Here is a 16,872-nt window from a genome sequence, read left to right on the forward strand (position 1 = left end):
AGAGAAGCACTTAATGCTGACACCAGAGAGATCCCCACAGGGAAGAAGGCAAGTCAAACACACACCCTGTGCTCCCCACACCCTCTCCACTGGCTAACGCTCCCCCAGGAAGGAGGGGGACTGTCTAGGGCAGTCAGAGTTATTAAGACCCAGAGGCCCCACCGCTCTGAGCATCTAGCCTGGCTACCCAGGTGACACAGGCCAGAGCATTTCACCCGGTAGCAACTCCTACCACCCAGGCAATGACCCTCTGCAGTGATGTACACGATGGACAGAGACAAGCTCAGCCGGCCAGCCTAGCGGGAGATCTGTTTGCTGCCTGATCCAGCCTGCTGTTGGGGTATCTGAGCCCTTCCTGCCTAGCACTGCAGGTATCCTCACATCCCCTCTGAGACAAGCCAGTAGCATCACCTCCTATTTTACTGATGGGGAAACTGAGGCAGACATCGAGCAAAGAACTGTACCCGGTCACACATGTCCCAGCCCACAGCCTTGCCCACATGGCCATTCTTCCACAAGTAACATGGCTCTGGCCACTTCCTGGGGATTGCACCTAGCCCACCCCACCAGGATACGTCTCCCTTTGGTCCGTTGCATCCGATCATCCACCCCCCGTGCCCGGATGCCACCTGCCCAAATCTCACACGCTTCCCTTCTTGTTCATCGCCCTGCTGAAGCCAGCTCCCCGCAGCGCGGCGGTTGCCATGGCTACCCAACAGCTTTCAGCCACCTCTGTTGTATCCTGCTTGGCAGCGCTGCGATCTCCCGCGTGGGTGGTGGGGCTGGGCTTGGGGGCGGGAGGACAATCACAGCCAGCTTCTTCTGCCCAGCAGGATTCACACTCAGCGCTCCGCCCCCCAGCATGCTGGCCCCGCAGGCGCGTGGGGAAGTTTGGTCTCCCACCGAGACGAAGGGCTTCGCGTCTGTGACAAAGTGGGGGATTTTCTTGTGTTTTCCTTGGTTTTCCAGTGGGTTGCATGCAGAGGGGTAGGACTCAGTATCTCTGGGTGTTACTGGTTTAATGAGGTGAGGGGAGAGGGAGTTTGCTGTTACAGAGGACTGGCGCGGGAACTCGGGACCCCAGCCGATGGCCTGGAGGATGGATACCCCAGCGACTGGTGACCTGATGACCCGGAGACCCAGCTCGGGAGTTGCAGCCAGTTCTGGCCAGAGGGAGGACAATGGGCTGTAAAGAGAGGACCCCAGTGACCTATCCAGCTGGTTCCAGCCAGAGGGGCCAGAGGACAGAAGAGAGCAGAGGAGATCCAGGGACCCAGTTTAGGACCCTGCTTACCTGGAGAGAAGACAATGGACAGAGGCAGAGCTTGGGGCCATTGATATCAGATGCCCAGCTGGGAAGCAGTGGTGCTTGGGGCTGGAGAGGGAGAGCAGGCAGGGCCCACCTGGATGCAGGGAGACTGGGATGTGCTGTGCTGAGGGAGGCCAGGCCTGAGACCCTGAGAGTTTCCTGAGCTGTGTTCAGTGCTCAGTAAACTCTCCTGTTTTACGCTGGTTGGGAGTCACTATGATCTAGAGAACAGGGTTCCATCAAGCCCTTTGGGGGTGGAGACCCTGGGGGTCCAGAGCGAGTGGACTCCCTGAGGGGGCCCACAGCAAGAAACAGGTGTGCTAAGCCTCAGAGAGGTGCAGCTCCAGGAGGTGGAGGGGCCTGACCCTGGGAGAGAGTGGACCCCCCAGAAGGGCTGTCTCACTGAAAGGGGCACCCCCCACGGACCACACAGGGCCAAGCATGGGCATGATCTGTGAGTCCGTGACAACGTCCCAGGCTGCTGGGAGCACACGGCCCATCTGTGAGCCTGGACCTACAGAGGAGGTAGCTGTGGGGTGGACAAGGCCTGTCGTGGCCATTCACCCTGCTGGGAGCTGCCATGTGGCTCCCACTCCAGCATCCTCTCCATCACACCTCGCCGCCCGCCCCTTCTACGCCTCCAGATCGGTGCCTCCCCATTTCAGCAGCAAGTGAACCCAAAAATTCAGAGCAAACTCGAAGCAGAATGCGCCGTGCTCAGCTGGCTCTGACGTGGAGCCACCAGAAACACACCAATCCATGTGCCTGGGTGGCTTAACTAGATCCTGGCCCAGGCTCGCTCCACGGAGCCCTGGCCCGTGAGCCCTCCAGGGTTAGCAAACCCAGCTCCTGTTCTACCTGGGCTCAGCTTCCACCCAGGGAGCTGCTGGGCTTCGGTTCCCATGGGGACTTTCCAACCCCTGTGCAGCTCTTTGCAGATCGGGGCTGCTGCAGAGGGCAGGGCTGGGGTCCCTTGGCAGCCCCTTCCCCACGCCCCTCGCATGTGATGCTTCCTTTGCAAGCACCAATGTTTTCTCACCATGGCACAGATCCTGACTGTGTTCTGGAGGGAGCCGGCTGTGAACAGGCTCCAGGCGTGATCACAGCTAAAATGCCACCCCCCCCCCACAGCTTCTCCTCCAATCTCCCACTCACACTCGCCCACAGCCTCTGGGCTGGCACGGAATTTGCCAGGTTCCTACGGATGATAAAGCTCCATGCAAACGTGGGCAGCGCACAGGTGCCGGAAGGAAGCGTGTGTGTGCGCAGCGCAAGCAGGGTGAAACAGCAGAGTGAGAGAGAGAGGGCGGGCGGGCGGGTGGGGGTGTGCACGCCCCCGTGCAGGGAAGGCTGGCTGAGTGCACGTGCCCGTGTCTTTGTGCTTGCCCAGGAAATGAAGGCTTGCAGCAGATCCTCCACCGAGAGCCTTCTGCCCTGGCACAACAGCCCAGACCTGTCCAGGGACAGGGCACAACCAAGTAATGACGCGACAGGCAGCTGCACGCTCACCACCGAGCACCGCCCCAAAGAGCTCCCTGTACAGATGGTCCAACACCCCTGGGGGCTGGTAGCCAGGGTGATGGGCCTCACAGCTCTTGGAGCCGGTTTCAACCCCCGGAGGAGCCAGGCCTGATCCCATTGGGAGCACGCAGGAGCGGGCAATGATCCCCCCACAGCCCCAGGAGGAATGTGTGGCTCCAGGTCCCTGGAGGAGGCCTGATGAGATCCCGGCTGGGCGTCTGCCAATGCAGAATCAAAGCCCAGCATTCAGCCTCCCGGCCCAGCCTGCCATAGAGAACCTGAAAGACAAACAGGGGGCTATTCTTAGCGGCGTCTCCATGCAGACAGGACTTGGGGGGATGCCAGGTGTGAGTCCCGGCTGGGGCACGCTAGCGGTTACCAGCCCCAACCCGCAACCTTCAGCTACAGCCCAGCATTCAGGAACATGAACATCTCTGTCCTCTCGTCTGCCGGGATGCCCGCTGCTTCATCAGCCAGGGCCAGGCAGGCTTCCCGCTGCAGAGCACTGGAGTGAGGCCGGCATCTCTCACCAGCCGTGGCCTCACACACATGCACACACACTCATTACACACACACACACACACACACACCCTTTTCACACACTTGCTGACATGCTAACAACAAGCTAGAGGTATATCAGCCCTAGCATGTCAGAAGCTCTTCTCTCCCCAGATTAACCCACGTCTCTGTCAGTTCCCGGATGTGCTGCCCCCTGCTCTCTGCTTGTGCATAGAGAGACTCCCATGCATTTGTGTCCGTGTCCAGCCTCCAGGTGTGTGCCTAAGTGCACAAAAACATGCCCAGCCATGAGTGTCTGAGTGTGCATGAGACCGTGCACTAGCATACAGCCATGAAAGGAAAGTGCAGAAGGCAGAGGAGAAGATGCACGAGCACATGGGAATATAAATACGTGCAGGAGCAAGCCAAAGAACACCCATGGGCAAGCTGGAATGTGTGTGACAATGTGCACAAGTGTGCAGCTATGCAAGGTTGAAGAACGTGCACGAGAGTGAGGGAGGCATAGCACGCACAAGTGTGTAAATGTGAAAAATGATGCATTGCGTGCAAGTGCGCAAGAGTGAAGGATGTGTAAGTGTCAGCGTGCCATGCCACGGACATGTGTACAAATGTAAAAGACAGAGTGAAAGCATGTGAGAATGAAGAGTGCATGTGAGTGTGCAAGAATGTGAGCACACACACGCACGTGAGCGTGCAGGAACATGCGGCGCTCCTAGAAAGGTGAGAACGCTGATCTGTCCATGGGATCTGTATAGCAGAGGGGCCTCTGAGCTGCGTGACATGAGAAGACAGGGTCACAAACAGGGGGCTCAGGACAGGCGTGCGAGGGAGGCAGTGGCACTACATGCCAATGCCCAGTGATATGCCAGTCCAGTCATGTCCCAAATCCGGCAGCCGATCCCACGAGCAAAGTTGATTGGTCCGGGAACCACGTGCTGGCACCCCAGCTCAGCCCAGGCTGTAGCATGCTCTGTGGTGCGAGCCGTCAATGCGCTCCCAAGGCCCAGGCTGTCTCCAGCAATCCCTGCCAACCCTGCCCGTGATGATCCTGCCAATAAAATGAATTACCCCTGCGACTTCATCTCTACAATAACATTTTACATCTAGGTGCCTTGTGGGTTTAATTGAATGTCAAACATAATTTGGCGAAGGTAACCGAGTTCAGGCAACTGCCCTTCCAGAACAATCTCTGCTCGGGCACTCACAGAGACAGGAAGCCTGCTCAGAACAGCAGCCTCAGAGATCCCCAGGGGGACGGGACACGGGCGATCGCGCCATGCAGCTCTGCCAGGCACCCCTCCCCTCGAGACCGCCCACCTGCATCTGGCCCAAGACAGTGCTGGCTGCTGGGGAGCTGGCCTGTAGTGAGTTTGGAGGGGTCTCTGCTCACATGGCCATATTGCAAAAGCCTTCCCCGCAACAGGCACAGGCTGGCAGCGAGAGACCAAGGACAGACTGCACTGTGGAGACGTCCACCGAACTCCAGCCTGCCCTGGGACCCGGAGAGCTCCAGCCCATTGAACATGGCCCATGCTGCGTAATACCCACTTGTATTACAGCCGCAGCTGTAGCCTCAGGACAGAGCAGGACCCCACTGTGCCGGGCTCTGCACAAACACACAGGGAGAGACAGCCCCTGCCCTGCTCTTATGATCTACACGGACAACCAAGGGGTGGGAGAAGGGCATATCCGCCCTCCCCAGATGCAGAACCTGAACCCCGAGAGATCCAGCGACTTACCCCGTCACCCAAGAAGCCTGAACTTTTACTGCCTCTAAGTAATTCCTACCTGACCCGCCCGCCCCCAATGTCCCACAACTGTGAACATTTCTATCCATACACGTGTAAAAACCCCTGCTTACAAATAAGCATGGACAGTCTCCATCGAAATTATCAACACACGCAGGCAGAATTCTGCCCAAGCCAGCTACCCAACAGGACAGCCAATAGCTCGCCAGCCTCTTCTCACAGGGAGCCCCAGGGCGCCTTTCTGCTGCAAAAAAACTCATAAACAAACACCGGGCAGCAAGTCTCCGAGCCTGGGGCAGCTGACTCAGGCTTGTGGTACAGGGCCAAAACTAGCAGTGTCGCCGTTCCTGCTTGGTCTGGAGCCTGGACGCTGAGACACCCCCACCTTGCCGGCTCTCGGAGCCCAGCAGGAATGTCTACGTCTCTGTTTAGCTCCGTAGCACAAGCCCAAGCCTGGTGATCCAGACTCAGAGACCCACAGGGGTTGTTTTTGGCTGGGGTTTGGGGGGGCTTTTTGCACTGTGGATGTGTCACGGAGTCCCCAGGCAATGCTTTGGAACTGCTTCCCACCAAGCCAGTCAGGACTCTGGGGAGCCTCCTCTCCCTTGGAGCAGACTGTCTTCAGGGCAAGGAGCTCACACAGCTTCCACCTCCCTGGGTCTCTCCTTGGAGCATTCAGCATATGCCCCTCCGTGCGCTTCCCCCAGCGAGTCCGCCCAGGTGGGGTCCAGAGGGTGCTGCACCCACCCCCACTTCGCAGACAGACGTGAATCTGAGCCAGCCAGTAAAACAGGTTTATTAGATGACAGGATCATGGTCTAAAACAGAGCTTGTAGATCCAGAGAATGGGACCCCTCAGCCGGGTCCATTCTGGGGGCAGTGAGCCAGACCCCCACATCTGCCCTCACTTCCCAACTCCCTCCAGCCACTTCTTCTCTGGCTTTGTCTCTTTCCCGGGCTAGGAGGTCTCTGATCTCTTTGTTCTCCCACAGCTTTAGCATCCCCTTTCAGGGGGGAAGGGCCCTGGCCATTAGCTGCCACAGAGACAGAGTGTCAGCCAGAAACTGAGGCACCCACCCAGTATTCAGAGGAAACATTAAGAACAGCCCCACTTCGTCACATCTCGTAACCCTAGACAACAGGGCATCAGCGCCCACTCCTGGAACCCCGTACTGTCCCAGGGCAGCCCAAAGCCAATCGCGGCAGAACTGCGCAGACAGCCTACGGTCCCCAGTTCTAACACACAGAGGTCAAGGCAGCCTGCTCCAAGGACACACCGGGGGTGCTGGCTCTCCCAAGCCCTGCAGGGACTTGTCCCCTACCTGTGGGCTCTGCAGGGCTCCAAGCGTGGATTCGCCCAGGGAAAGCATCTGCGCCAGGCCACCGGCTCCTAGCCTTCCATCTAAATTTGCATTTGAAAAAAGCACACCGAGATCTCCCTTGGAAGGAAGCGGTTTATAACCACGTGGCTGGAAGAGAGCAAGGATTATTCAGAGGGATTTGCCTAGGAAGACATTTAGCTCCGGATAGAAATGCTGAAGCCCAGTAAAGAGCCAGTAATGCCGCAGGCCTGAGCCGATGAAAACAGCAGGAAGCAGAGCCTCAGATAAGGACAGGTCCCTGCCAAACTGCTCTGCCGCCCGCTCAGCTAGCCCCAGCTCCCGTCAGGCTGGGGCAACATCTGCACTGGCCCACGGGGCGGCTACTCCTGGCCACAGCTCCCAATTCTGGCACCAATTCGGATCTCGCACGGTTCGATTTACACAATGCTGCCGATTCCCTCCAAACACACAGAGCCCTCGTCAGCCCGATGGTTCCTACCCCTTAAAAAGCAAGCACGCAGCTGAGTGCATGAGCCAGTAGGGCCACTGGCCAGAGGGCTCCGGGGCCCAAAGGGTTGATGGACCAGCCACTGAAGAGCTTGGCAGGGGAAACAAGGAGTCAAGAGTCTGAAGAATGTGTGGGTCGGGATCAAGATGCACTGGCAGAGCAGCGGAGTGGCCCAGGGCTGGAAGACCAGGGGGCACTGTGGGTCCGGACCGAGATGCACTGGCAGAGCAGCGGGGGTGGGGTGGCCCAGGGCTGGAAGTGCAGGGGGAGCTGTAGGCCCAGCCCAAGATGCACTGGAGGAGCTGGGGGGTGGCCCAGGGCTGGAAGAACAGGGGGCACTGTGGGTCCAGACCAAGATGCACTAGAGGAGCTGGGGAGTGGCCCAGGGCTGGAAGAACAAGGGGAGCTGTGGATCCGGACTGAGATGCACTGGCAGAGCTGGGGGGTGGCCCAGGACTGGAAGTGCAGGGGGCGCTGTGGGTCCGGACCGAGATGCACTAGAGGAGCTGTGGGGTGGCCCAGGACTGGAAGAGCAGGGGGTGCTGTGGGTCCAGCCTGAGATGCACTGGCGGAACTGGTTGGGGGTGGCCCAGGGCTGGAAGAGCCGGGGGCGCTGTGGGTCCGGCCCGAGATGCACTGGTGGAGCTGCCCCAGCCTGGCTCGAAGGGTGAGGGCCGTGGCAGATGCTGACTGGCCCTGGCAGAGCCGGGCACACGCATCCCCTCACACGTCTCTGCGGAGTGGCTCAAAGCAGCAGGCATCCCACAGCACGGGCCACCCAGCTCTGCTTTGCCAGGGCCGCGAGAACCAGCCCAGCCATCCAGAAGGGACACTCTGGAGCTTTAATTTCACTTTAGGTTCATGAGATTCTATTACAAGCAAATGGCCTCATTCCTCCTGGTTAATAGCCCGCAGAGCTCTGCCGCACGCCTTTCCAGCCTGGCTGGAATAACAGGCACCTGCCGTGCTGCAGTCAGGGGTAATTTGTCACAGGAACGGGTCATTTTACCTGTCAATTGTTTGCTGCGTCTCCACCAGTGCAGGATGACAGGGCTCCTGCCCCAGGTGCTTCACTCATCCAGGCAGCCGCGGCAGCAGGAAAGAGCTGGGGAGAAGCCCCCAGCCTCAGGAGGGAAGGCAGGGGCTATGCTAACTGGCTGGGGACGTGGGGCAGGATCAACAGGGAAAGGCTCTAATTTACTTTCCCATTGCCGGGGGGAGAAGTGAGGAGGAGAATTCTCTATGGCCTGAATTCACCCATCCCAGGGGTAAGTTGGGGGGCAGGGGCAGAATTCTGGGGCCTGACCCAAGCCCTTGGATTCCCATCTTTCCATTGACTGCAGTGAATGATGCAGCCGCCGGCTGGGTGCAGGGTGGATCCCCACACCCACAGCCTCTCCCTCCACCCTCTGTGGCTTTTCTATGCCTTCTCTTGGTGTGCCAGATGATGTCCTGGATCCACCCCCGTGAGGGGAGCGCAGAAGAGATGGGCAAAACTCCAGCCCCCTTTAGGGATGCAGCTGCCTCGTGGGGCCTTTCACTCTCTCCTCCTTGCAGCTGAGCACCAGCCTCAAGCCTCCCGCAAAGGCTGCTGGAAGGGACTGTTGTGATGGGGATGAGGGTTCCAAGGCCTGGGATTCAGGAGAGGCTTCTGGGTCTGGACTGGGAGCTCACATCAGCCAGGTGGTGGGATGCAGGTCTCAGCACAGCAGAGACGGATGGGAAATCAGCTGCTGATCACGCCCACCGACGCCCAGCCAAGAGAGAAGATGGTGCCAATGAGATCCCCTGCCCAATGCCCCCATGCCATGGATTGGGAGGGTGGGGGGTAAATATGGCATGTGAACTGCAAACTCCTCCCCAGCTCTAACCTTGGGCAAGCACCCCAGGGTAACCTGCTCTGGGAGCTCCCCAGCCCTGAAGTCCATTCTGCCCCCTGCTGGATTTCGCACCACACTGCCCGTGGCCTTCCCCCTTCCACCCCCCCTCCCTCGACCATCCCAGAATCCAGCTGCCAAAGGGGACAGGGGAGCCGCTCCCCTCCTCGCTCTAGAATGGACGGCACCCGGAGCAGCCTGTGCAGCCCGCGCTAGGCACAAGCAGCGCTGGGGAAGGTGCCTGGGGTCTGTTCTAAGCAGCCTTCGGGTCGGTATGTTCGATGCGCCCTGGGGGAAGCGCACGGAGCCATCTGCATCCAAGAGAAAGGCCTCAGAGCCAGCCCCAGAGCCAGGGAACCGCAACGGATGAAGAAAGCTGGCGGAGCACTGCAAACCGACATGCTCAATGCAGCCCAACCATCAAACCTTTCCCCTTCGCCAGCCTGACGGCAGGCAGCTCCACACAGCCAGAGTGCAGGGCTGCCGCTGGGGCCGTCTAGGCAGACTCACCATGCCCCAGTGCACCCCAAAGCTGCCGGGTCCCATCACGCTACAACCTCACAACCCAACCAGAGCATCGCAAAGCAACACATCGCACCCAGCTGGTGGTGCAGCGGCTCCCCTGCACACACCCCCTGCACACACACCTACTCGGGGAGCCGGGGGTGGAGACTGGAATGGGACTCGAGCTGGATTCCTTCCAGGCCAAGCGGCAGCATGAACTCGCAGCAAACCAAGGGCACGATGCTAACAGGCCAAACGCCATTGTAAGCATCACTCGGGGGGACTGGAGCTGAGCGCTCTGGTTATAAACCAACTCCACTAGCTCCCCGTCTCCGCTCAGCACAGACTGGAGCCAGACGGGTCACTTTGCCCCCTCCCATGCACTAGCCCACGGCTGTAATCACTAGATGACGACTAGCGTGCACGAGCGCCGCTGCCCTCTACTGGATGGCGTTAGAACTGCCCGCGCTGGGCAATCTGCGCCCCAGAGTGCTAACAGGGAAAGCAGATTCCCGGAGGCGGAAGGGGCCAAATTCCTTCCCCCTCTCAGCACCCAGTGATCAAATGCAGCCCGTGCCGGCTGTGGCTCTGTTACTCTGAACCCCCTGCCCTTCTCCAGACCCTGGCGCCCCCTTACCGTATTTAATCTCTGACGCGTATAAATCATTCGCATTCCCAGAATGCAGCTCGGTCACGCAGCACTGGCTGCTGCTCGTGGCGGCCGGGGCGTCGGCAGACGGCAGGGCGTTGGAGAGCGTCTCGTTTTGCCGGGGCACCGGCGGGACCTCGGCCTGGCAGCTGCAGCCCGCCTGGGTGAGGCTGCAGCGCCGCGCCCCCCGCTCCCCCAGCCGCAGACACTCCTCGAACCAGCGGCACAGCACCCCACAGGTGAACTGGCTGGAGTTGTTGTTGTTGATGAGCAGCACCTCCACGAAGCGGAACTCCAGGGCGTCGGGGGCCAGCAGCCGGGGCGCGGCCTCGGGCTCGGCGGCCAGGCACAGCTGCACAAAGTTCTTGTCGAAGTGCAGGAAGGTGATGGGGCTGGCACCCTGGCACAGCTCCAGTCGGGCCTCCCCTTCCTCCTCTCTGTCCTCCTGGCCCCGGGGGGGCGGCCCCGCGTCTCCCTGCGGGCCGCAGGTGTAGTTGGCGAGGTAATGGTCAAGTGGCAGCACCATGGGGGAGAAGTGGGTGCACACCTGCTCCTCCCGGTTGAACTTGAGGTACAGGGAGTACTTGGTGGGGTCGGGGTTCTCCAGGGTCCACGAGCAGCCGGTGGCGATGGTGGGGAAGAGGTCCTGGAGCGAGAACGAGCCGTAGAGAACCCCGGAGGCCAGAGCTGAGCAGGCGCTGGGAGCTGGGTCGAAGCCCCACGTTAGCCACAAGAGAGACGATATCACAGACAGTAAGAGGGGACCAGCAGGGGTCATCCTATGTCATTTGCCCTGCAGGAGGGAGAGACAGACAGACAGACAGAGCCTTACTGAGCTGCAGCAGAACAAGGAGCCATTATCGCAGCAGAGCACCAGCGCTCCGGAGTTAGGGCAGTCTCTTCCAAGTGCTCTAAGATCCATACCCTTACCCATATTGCTTTGAAACTTGGGGTGCCTCGTGGGCGCATGCGGTAGGGCTAGTGAACTAAATTTGGGGACATTTGAGCAAGGGATTCCTGAGAAACAGCCCTCCCCAGATATATACATTACAGCAGCCTGAGCCTGGAGCTATGCTCGATGTTGCACAGGCCGGTAACACAGGGGATTGGCCTTGCCCAGGGCACGCAGCATCTGCTCTGCTGGCAGATAGCGCAGACAGACAGCCTGGGGGAGGACAAAGGAGAACTGGGCAGGGGAGCGGTAGAGCATCCAATCCTGAGCAATGCCAGGCAGCCGCATCTGCGGGCGTCACTGCACCAGTGGGATTGAAGCAGTTAAAGGGGATGGAGCTTTATGACTCTTGAGGGGGCTGATTCCCATCCAAGGCCCCCCAGGTCTGTCCATCCCAGTCTCCGTCTCCGCCTCCCACCCAAGTCACACACCTTGCCATCCCCCACCAAGAATCCAGCAGCTCACGTAGTAGCGGGGGGTGCGAGAGCTGGGGAACAAGGGGATTTCCCACAGCTTCTCCTTCGCCCCCAGGCTGGCCAGGGAGCATGGAGCTATGGAGGGCACCTGGCACTGACAAGAGGTGCCAACTAGGGGCTTCCTAGGGGCTATGGGGCAGGGACTTTGGGTTTGCTCTGTGCAGCACCGAGCGCGACCAGGACCTGGGCCGTGGCTGGGGCTGAGGAGTAAGGGCAATACAAATAACAAATCCTGCTCCCACTGGGTTCTAGCCCTGACTCTGCAGGGAGTGGGCGGTGAGGTGAGAACAGGACACCTGGGTTCCCGTCTGGGGGCCGGTCTCACCGTTTCCCCACCTGCAATGGGGCAGATGCCGCAAGGCGCCTGGGAGGGCAGCTCATGTTTGCCAAGCCCTTGGTTAACCCTTCGCTGGAGGAGGGTGGAGGACAGCCATGCTTTCCTCTGAGAGCAGGAGAACACCGGCCATATTTCCCCAGCGCTAATCCCAAACCACAAACCAAACCGCTGTGGCTTGGCCAGATGCCCGCTGCTGAAGGGCTGGCGTTTCCCTGCAGCACCCAGCCCGGCACAACTGACACAGACGGTGACAGACCCCCTTCTCCAGGGTCATAGCCTCTGCCTACCAGCCTTCACAGACCCTGCTTCACCAGCTCACAGATCATCTCATCTGAGCCCTTGCTAAGCACAGGTCAGAGACCCCCGGCCACTTTCAACTCCTCGGTGCCAGCCCCATGGAAGTGTGGGGCTCGCCTCGCTCCAGCAGCTCTTTCTGCTCCTCTGCGGGCAGGGAAACAGAGATAATTCACACTTTATGCCCACTATGGACACGCGTGCCCACATGTTGGCGTGGTTTGTAATGTGGTAGCACCAGGCCTTCGGGAGCCCTGTGGGACCATGGCACTGCTCCAAGGGGGCTAGGAAGCAGAGAGAGATTCTCCATGGCAGAGAGGCTCTGAGATAATCCCAGCAGAAACCCCCGCCAGCACAAGCAGGCAAGGGAGCGTCCTTCATCCAGATTCACCCTGGCTTTCCCTGCCCTCCACACCAGATTCCTGGCGCTGCCAATGGCCTTCCTGGGGTGTGAACGCCAATCGCCTGCCCGCAGGCCAAAGGGCAGCTGATGGGAGAGACCAGAGTGTCAGGGACTGGGGAGGATCCCAGTCTGACAGCCCAGCAAACAAAGTGCTCCTGCCCAGAGTGGGTGCTGGTACCTCAGGCTCCCACTGGGTCCCCAGGGCTGTTGTGCCCCTGGCATGGAGGCAGGCAGTGCCAGAGGCCCAGTGTCTTGTTGGAGAGTCTCTGTGAATGACTGGAGCTTCCCCACTCATCTCCCAGAGAGAAAACTTACCCTGGGATCTCTGCTCTGCATCTGCATCTACTGGAGTATCCCAAGAGAGGTTTTCTATCCACTGGGACATTCACAGCCCTTCCCAGCAAATGCAGCTTCCCTAGCCCAGAGGCAGGACCGAATCAGAGGCTGCCCGATGCTCGCCTAACACAGAACTGCCCAGCCCATGCCATGGCAGAGCCTGATGCAGCTTTCTCCTGCCCCATCACCGATTTAGCTAATGGCATACAGAGTACACTTACTAAGTCTGCAGATGATACCAGGCTTGGAGAGGTTGCAAGTGCTTTGGAGGATCGGATTAAAATTCAAAATGATCTGAACAAACTGGAGAAATGGTCTGATGTAAATAGGATGAAATTCAATAAGGACAAATGCAAAGTCCTCCATTTAGGAAGGAACGATCAGTTGCACACATACAAAACGGGAACTGACTGCCTAGGCAGGAGAACTGTGGAAAGGGATCTAGGGGTCATGGTGCACCACAAGCTAAATATGAGTCAACAGTGTAACGCTGTTGCAGAAAAAGCGAACATCATTCTGGGCTGTATTAGCAGGAGAGTTGTACCACACAAGAAGTAATTCTTCCGCTGTGCTGATTAGACCACAACTGCAGTATTGGGTCCAGTTCTGGGCGGCACATTTCAGAAAAGATGTGGACAAATTCAAGAAGGTCCAGAGAAGAGCAACAAAAATGATTAAAGGTCTAGAGAACATGACCTAGGTTGAAAAAATTGGGTTTGTTTAGTCTGGAAAAGAGAAGACCTGGGGGGGACATGATAAGAGTTTTCAAGTACATAAACGGTTGTTACAAGGAGGATGGAGAAAAATTGTTCCAATTAACCTCTGGGTACAAGACAAGAAGCAATGGGCTTAAATTGCAGCAAGGGAGGTTTAGGTTGGACGTTAGGAAAAACTTCTCAACTGTTGGGGTGGTGAAGCACTGGAATAAATTGCCTAGGGAGGTTGTGGAATCTCCATCACTGGGGATTTTTAAGAGCAGGTTAGACGAACACCTGTCAGGGATGGTCTAGATACTTAGTGCTGCCATGAGTGCAGGGGACTGGACTTGATCACCTCTCAAGGTCCCTTCCAGTCCTGTGATTCTATGATCCAGGGGCGCCCTACCGGTGTCAGGGATAGCAGGGATGGTATAATGGCCATGGGGAGAGGATCCTGATTGGCTGATTTAAGATCTAGTATAAGAGGCAGTGATGACAGCCCTGGAGAATTGGGGGCTTTATGCCCATAGTGCCATGCAGGCTGTGACAGCGCTAGCCTATCCCACGTCCCAGTGGGCACTGCCCACACAACAGGCATCAGCTCAGCACTGGAGGACCCAGCTGTCTCCTCTGCTGAGCTTGGCTAGCACCAGCCAGGCTGCTGGAATCTCTCACGAACCGTGGCCAGCTCTGAACTGGGAGGTTAACAGGCTCCCAAACCACCTGGCATCATCACCAGAGCCACCTGGCACCAACTATAGCAGCACGGCCCTGGGGGAAAGGAGTGAGAGAGCCGGGCGAGCGCTGAGAACAGTCCCCCAAAAATCAGAGACCAAAAGCGCGTCCCCCTGCTAAATACAGAACAAAGGAGGCAGCATCTGCTTGGCAGAGGAACAAGCCAGGACCTGGGATGCAGTCCCTCCCCACAGATGCAACAGGTACCAGATCAGCAAGATGTCCTTAGCTTCTGGGGCCATGGCAACACACGTGCACACCCCCACCCCGTCTGAACACACCCCACCTGCACACACACACACTGCCCCTGCCTGCAAACACGCTGCATGCACACACCCGCATTCACACACACGGCCACGGACGGACAGCAGAAAGCCTCCTCCCCACAGCCCTGGGATGGACAGCAGAAAGCCTCCTCCCCACAGCCCTGGGACGGACAGCAGAAAGTCCCCTCCCCACACCCCTTGGTTTGCTCCAAACTGCTGCCCCATGACATAATCACCACAGCCTCTTAAATGTTCACAGGGCGGCTTTAGGCGGGGTTTCACTAGCTCTGTCAGACGCTCCCCGGGACAATGCTCAGGAATCAATGCAACACACTGGCTGCGTCTCTCCAGCCCCCCTCTGTCCCTTCCACTGACCTTCTGCAAAGATCACAAGTGATAGGTTAATTTGGGGAGAGAAGCAGGTGAGCAAGTGCCCCCACCCCATTCAGCAAGAGCCCTTTTAATTAATAGCTGACATTGGCACAGGGATCAGGGACGCCGTGACGAGCCTGTTATCCTGAGCTGCACTTCGCAAGCGGCCATGGCCGTGCAGGAGGAAACGGGTAAACTCGTCCCCCTCGCCATCCCAGCAACCTTGCTGCTGCTAGGTCGCTGGTTCAAGTCCAGCCCATGGCAGCCGGGTTGCTGGTGAGCGGCCCACGTGCAATGAGGCTGCTGGGTCTCAGTTCCGTTCACATCACGGTTGGTGCAAATTCCCCGCCTTGATGGCCAAGGACTGGGTGAGCTAGAGAGACCTGAACTCCTGGCAGCGAGGCGCTCAGATACAGCGGATACAGAGCTCACAGGGGAGCCAACGGGCTGTCCCCAGAGTCTGAGCCCCCTCCCCATGGGAGAGCAGGGAGGGGATCTCAGCTCCTCTCGCTGGAGGGGGGGAAAATGTAGCCAGTATCCCTACAGGTCTCAAGCAGATAGCCACATGGGGCTTGTCATAAGCTAGGGGGAGAACAGACCGAATGCTACCGACTTTCCCGGCTACTCCCCACGTCCTGTCCCGAGTGAGCACAGCAGGGACTGATGGATCGAAACCTTCTACCAAAGGCATTGGGGCCAAGACAGCGTGGGGGACTCTCTGGAGTCAGGACGACACTTCATCAGAGCGGGACTCTGCAAGGACATGGAGGCTCCTGCGGACACTTGTTGTACATTAACTAGGAACCAACAGATCATTAAAAACATATTTCTTGGGAATGATCCTAGAGCTGCAGCTGCTTCACCTCAAACGGGATTTTAATAACTCATTAATAAAATAACGGATGGCAGCTGACTTATTAAATCAGGGCGGAAGAGTCACTTTTAAGAGGGGCTTTGCATCTGCGATGTGAGCTGGGCTGACCTCGGAGGCTGCAGCAGGAGCCCACGTGTGATCTGAGATACAGCCAGAGTAGCGGGTAGAACGCCAAAGGTGGGAGATCCGAGAGGCAGGGGATCCGGGAGAGGAGGTCAGGGCAAGGCAGGGTGAAAGTCACGCCGGTGCGAGGATGAAGGTTTGCTCTATCTGTGCTAGCGTAGCGCTCTCAGAGCAGAGAACAGGGACCATTTCCAGGATCCGATCACACAAGAACCACCAGCGTGAGCCCCACGTTGCAAAAGAGATGCCAGCTCTCTGGTGGCATGACGCACTTGCCTGTAACGTGCAGCTGGAGACACTCTGGCTGCTGCAAGTATGTCAGGACAGGAATGAGGAAGCCAGCATGGTTGCTGCAGCATTGTGGTTTGCAGCGCCAAGGGCTCAAAGCTAGCTGGAGTCCAAGGAGCTCTGGCGGGTCTGGAAACCGCTGCCAAGCATGGGGCCTGGAGCACAGGACCAAACCCAGCATGCTGGAGTCCTCAGCTTGTGGGTAGATGGGAAGGAGCTGGATCTGACTGGAGGTGGGAGGGAGTGGGAAAGTGCCCTGGAAGGCTGGCTGGTTTGGTGAAGCTTTGCAGAAGGATGTGAGACTCGTGACTTCATGGCAGAACTGGTGGGCAGGATGGGGAGCAAAAACAACAGACGGTTAGCTGGGTAGCTGGGGACTCTTCCTGCAAGGTGCTGGCCCCATCAGCGCCTGGTGATTTCAAAAGGAGAGGGGGCCACACAGCACCATGCAGGATAGGGCTGGGGGGCTGCAAAAACACTAGCAGGGGCGGTCTAGATGTGGGTCCCATGGGATCCAAGGCCCCCTAGAAGAGAGGAAACAGACTTACTGGTTACGTGACCCTAGGGAATGCATCTATCAAGGGCCCGCCAGCAGCAGCCATATGAATCCGAAAGGAACTCTGCTTTGGAGCCCTAGATTGCGCCTCTCCCCTACATCCTTTGTAGTCATGCAGCTCAGCAGCTCCCCCTAAGACAGGGTCCCTGCATGGGGAGAGAGGATCCTGGTCTCCATAGTACACTGGTTGGCGTCAGAGTGCTAC

General features: G+C 58.3%; 1 protein-coding gene across 9 annotated transcripts in view; it reads right to left on the bottom strand.

Moving 5' to 3' along the window:
• The window catches only part of ADGRB2 (adhesion G protein-coupled receptor B2), a 162,857-nt gene that overhangs the window by 62,895 nt on the left and 83,090 nt on the right, over positions 1-16,872 (bottom strand). For 8 of the 9 annotated variants that reach the window (XM_050932409.1, XM_050932413.1, XM_050932412.1 and 5 more), the window contains exon 2: positions 9,946-10,750. The exons of the other annotated variant lie outside the window; for it this stretch is intronic. In XM_050932409.1, the coding sequence (XP_050788366.1) occupies positions 9,946-10,735 (790 nt within the window). In that variant the 5' untranslated portion in view covers positions 10,736-10,750. The remainder of the gene's footprint in view (positions 1-9,945; positions 10,751-16,872) is intronic. 9 annotated transcript variants of the gene reach the window in all.

This window comes from Gopherus flavomarginatus, chromosome 22, assembly GCF_025201925.1.
Source record: "Gopherus flavomarginatus isolate rGopFla2 chromosome 22, rGopFla2.mat.asm, whole genome shotgun sequence".
Classification (NCBI taxonomy): domain Eukaryota; kingdom Metazoa; phylum Chordata; order Testudines; family Testudinidae; genus Gopherus; species Gopherus flavomarginatus.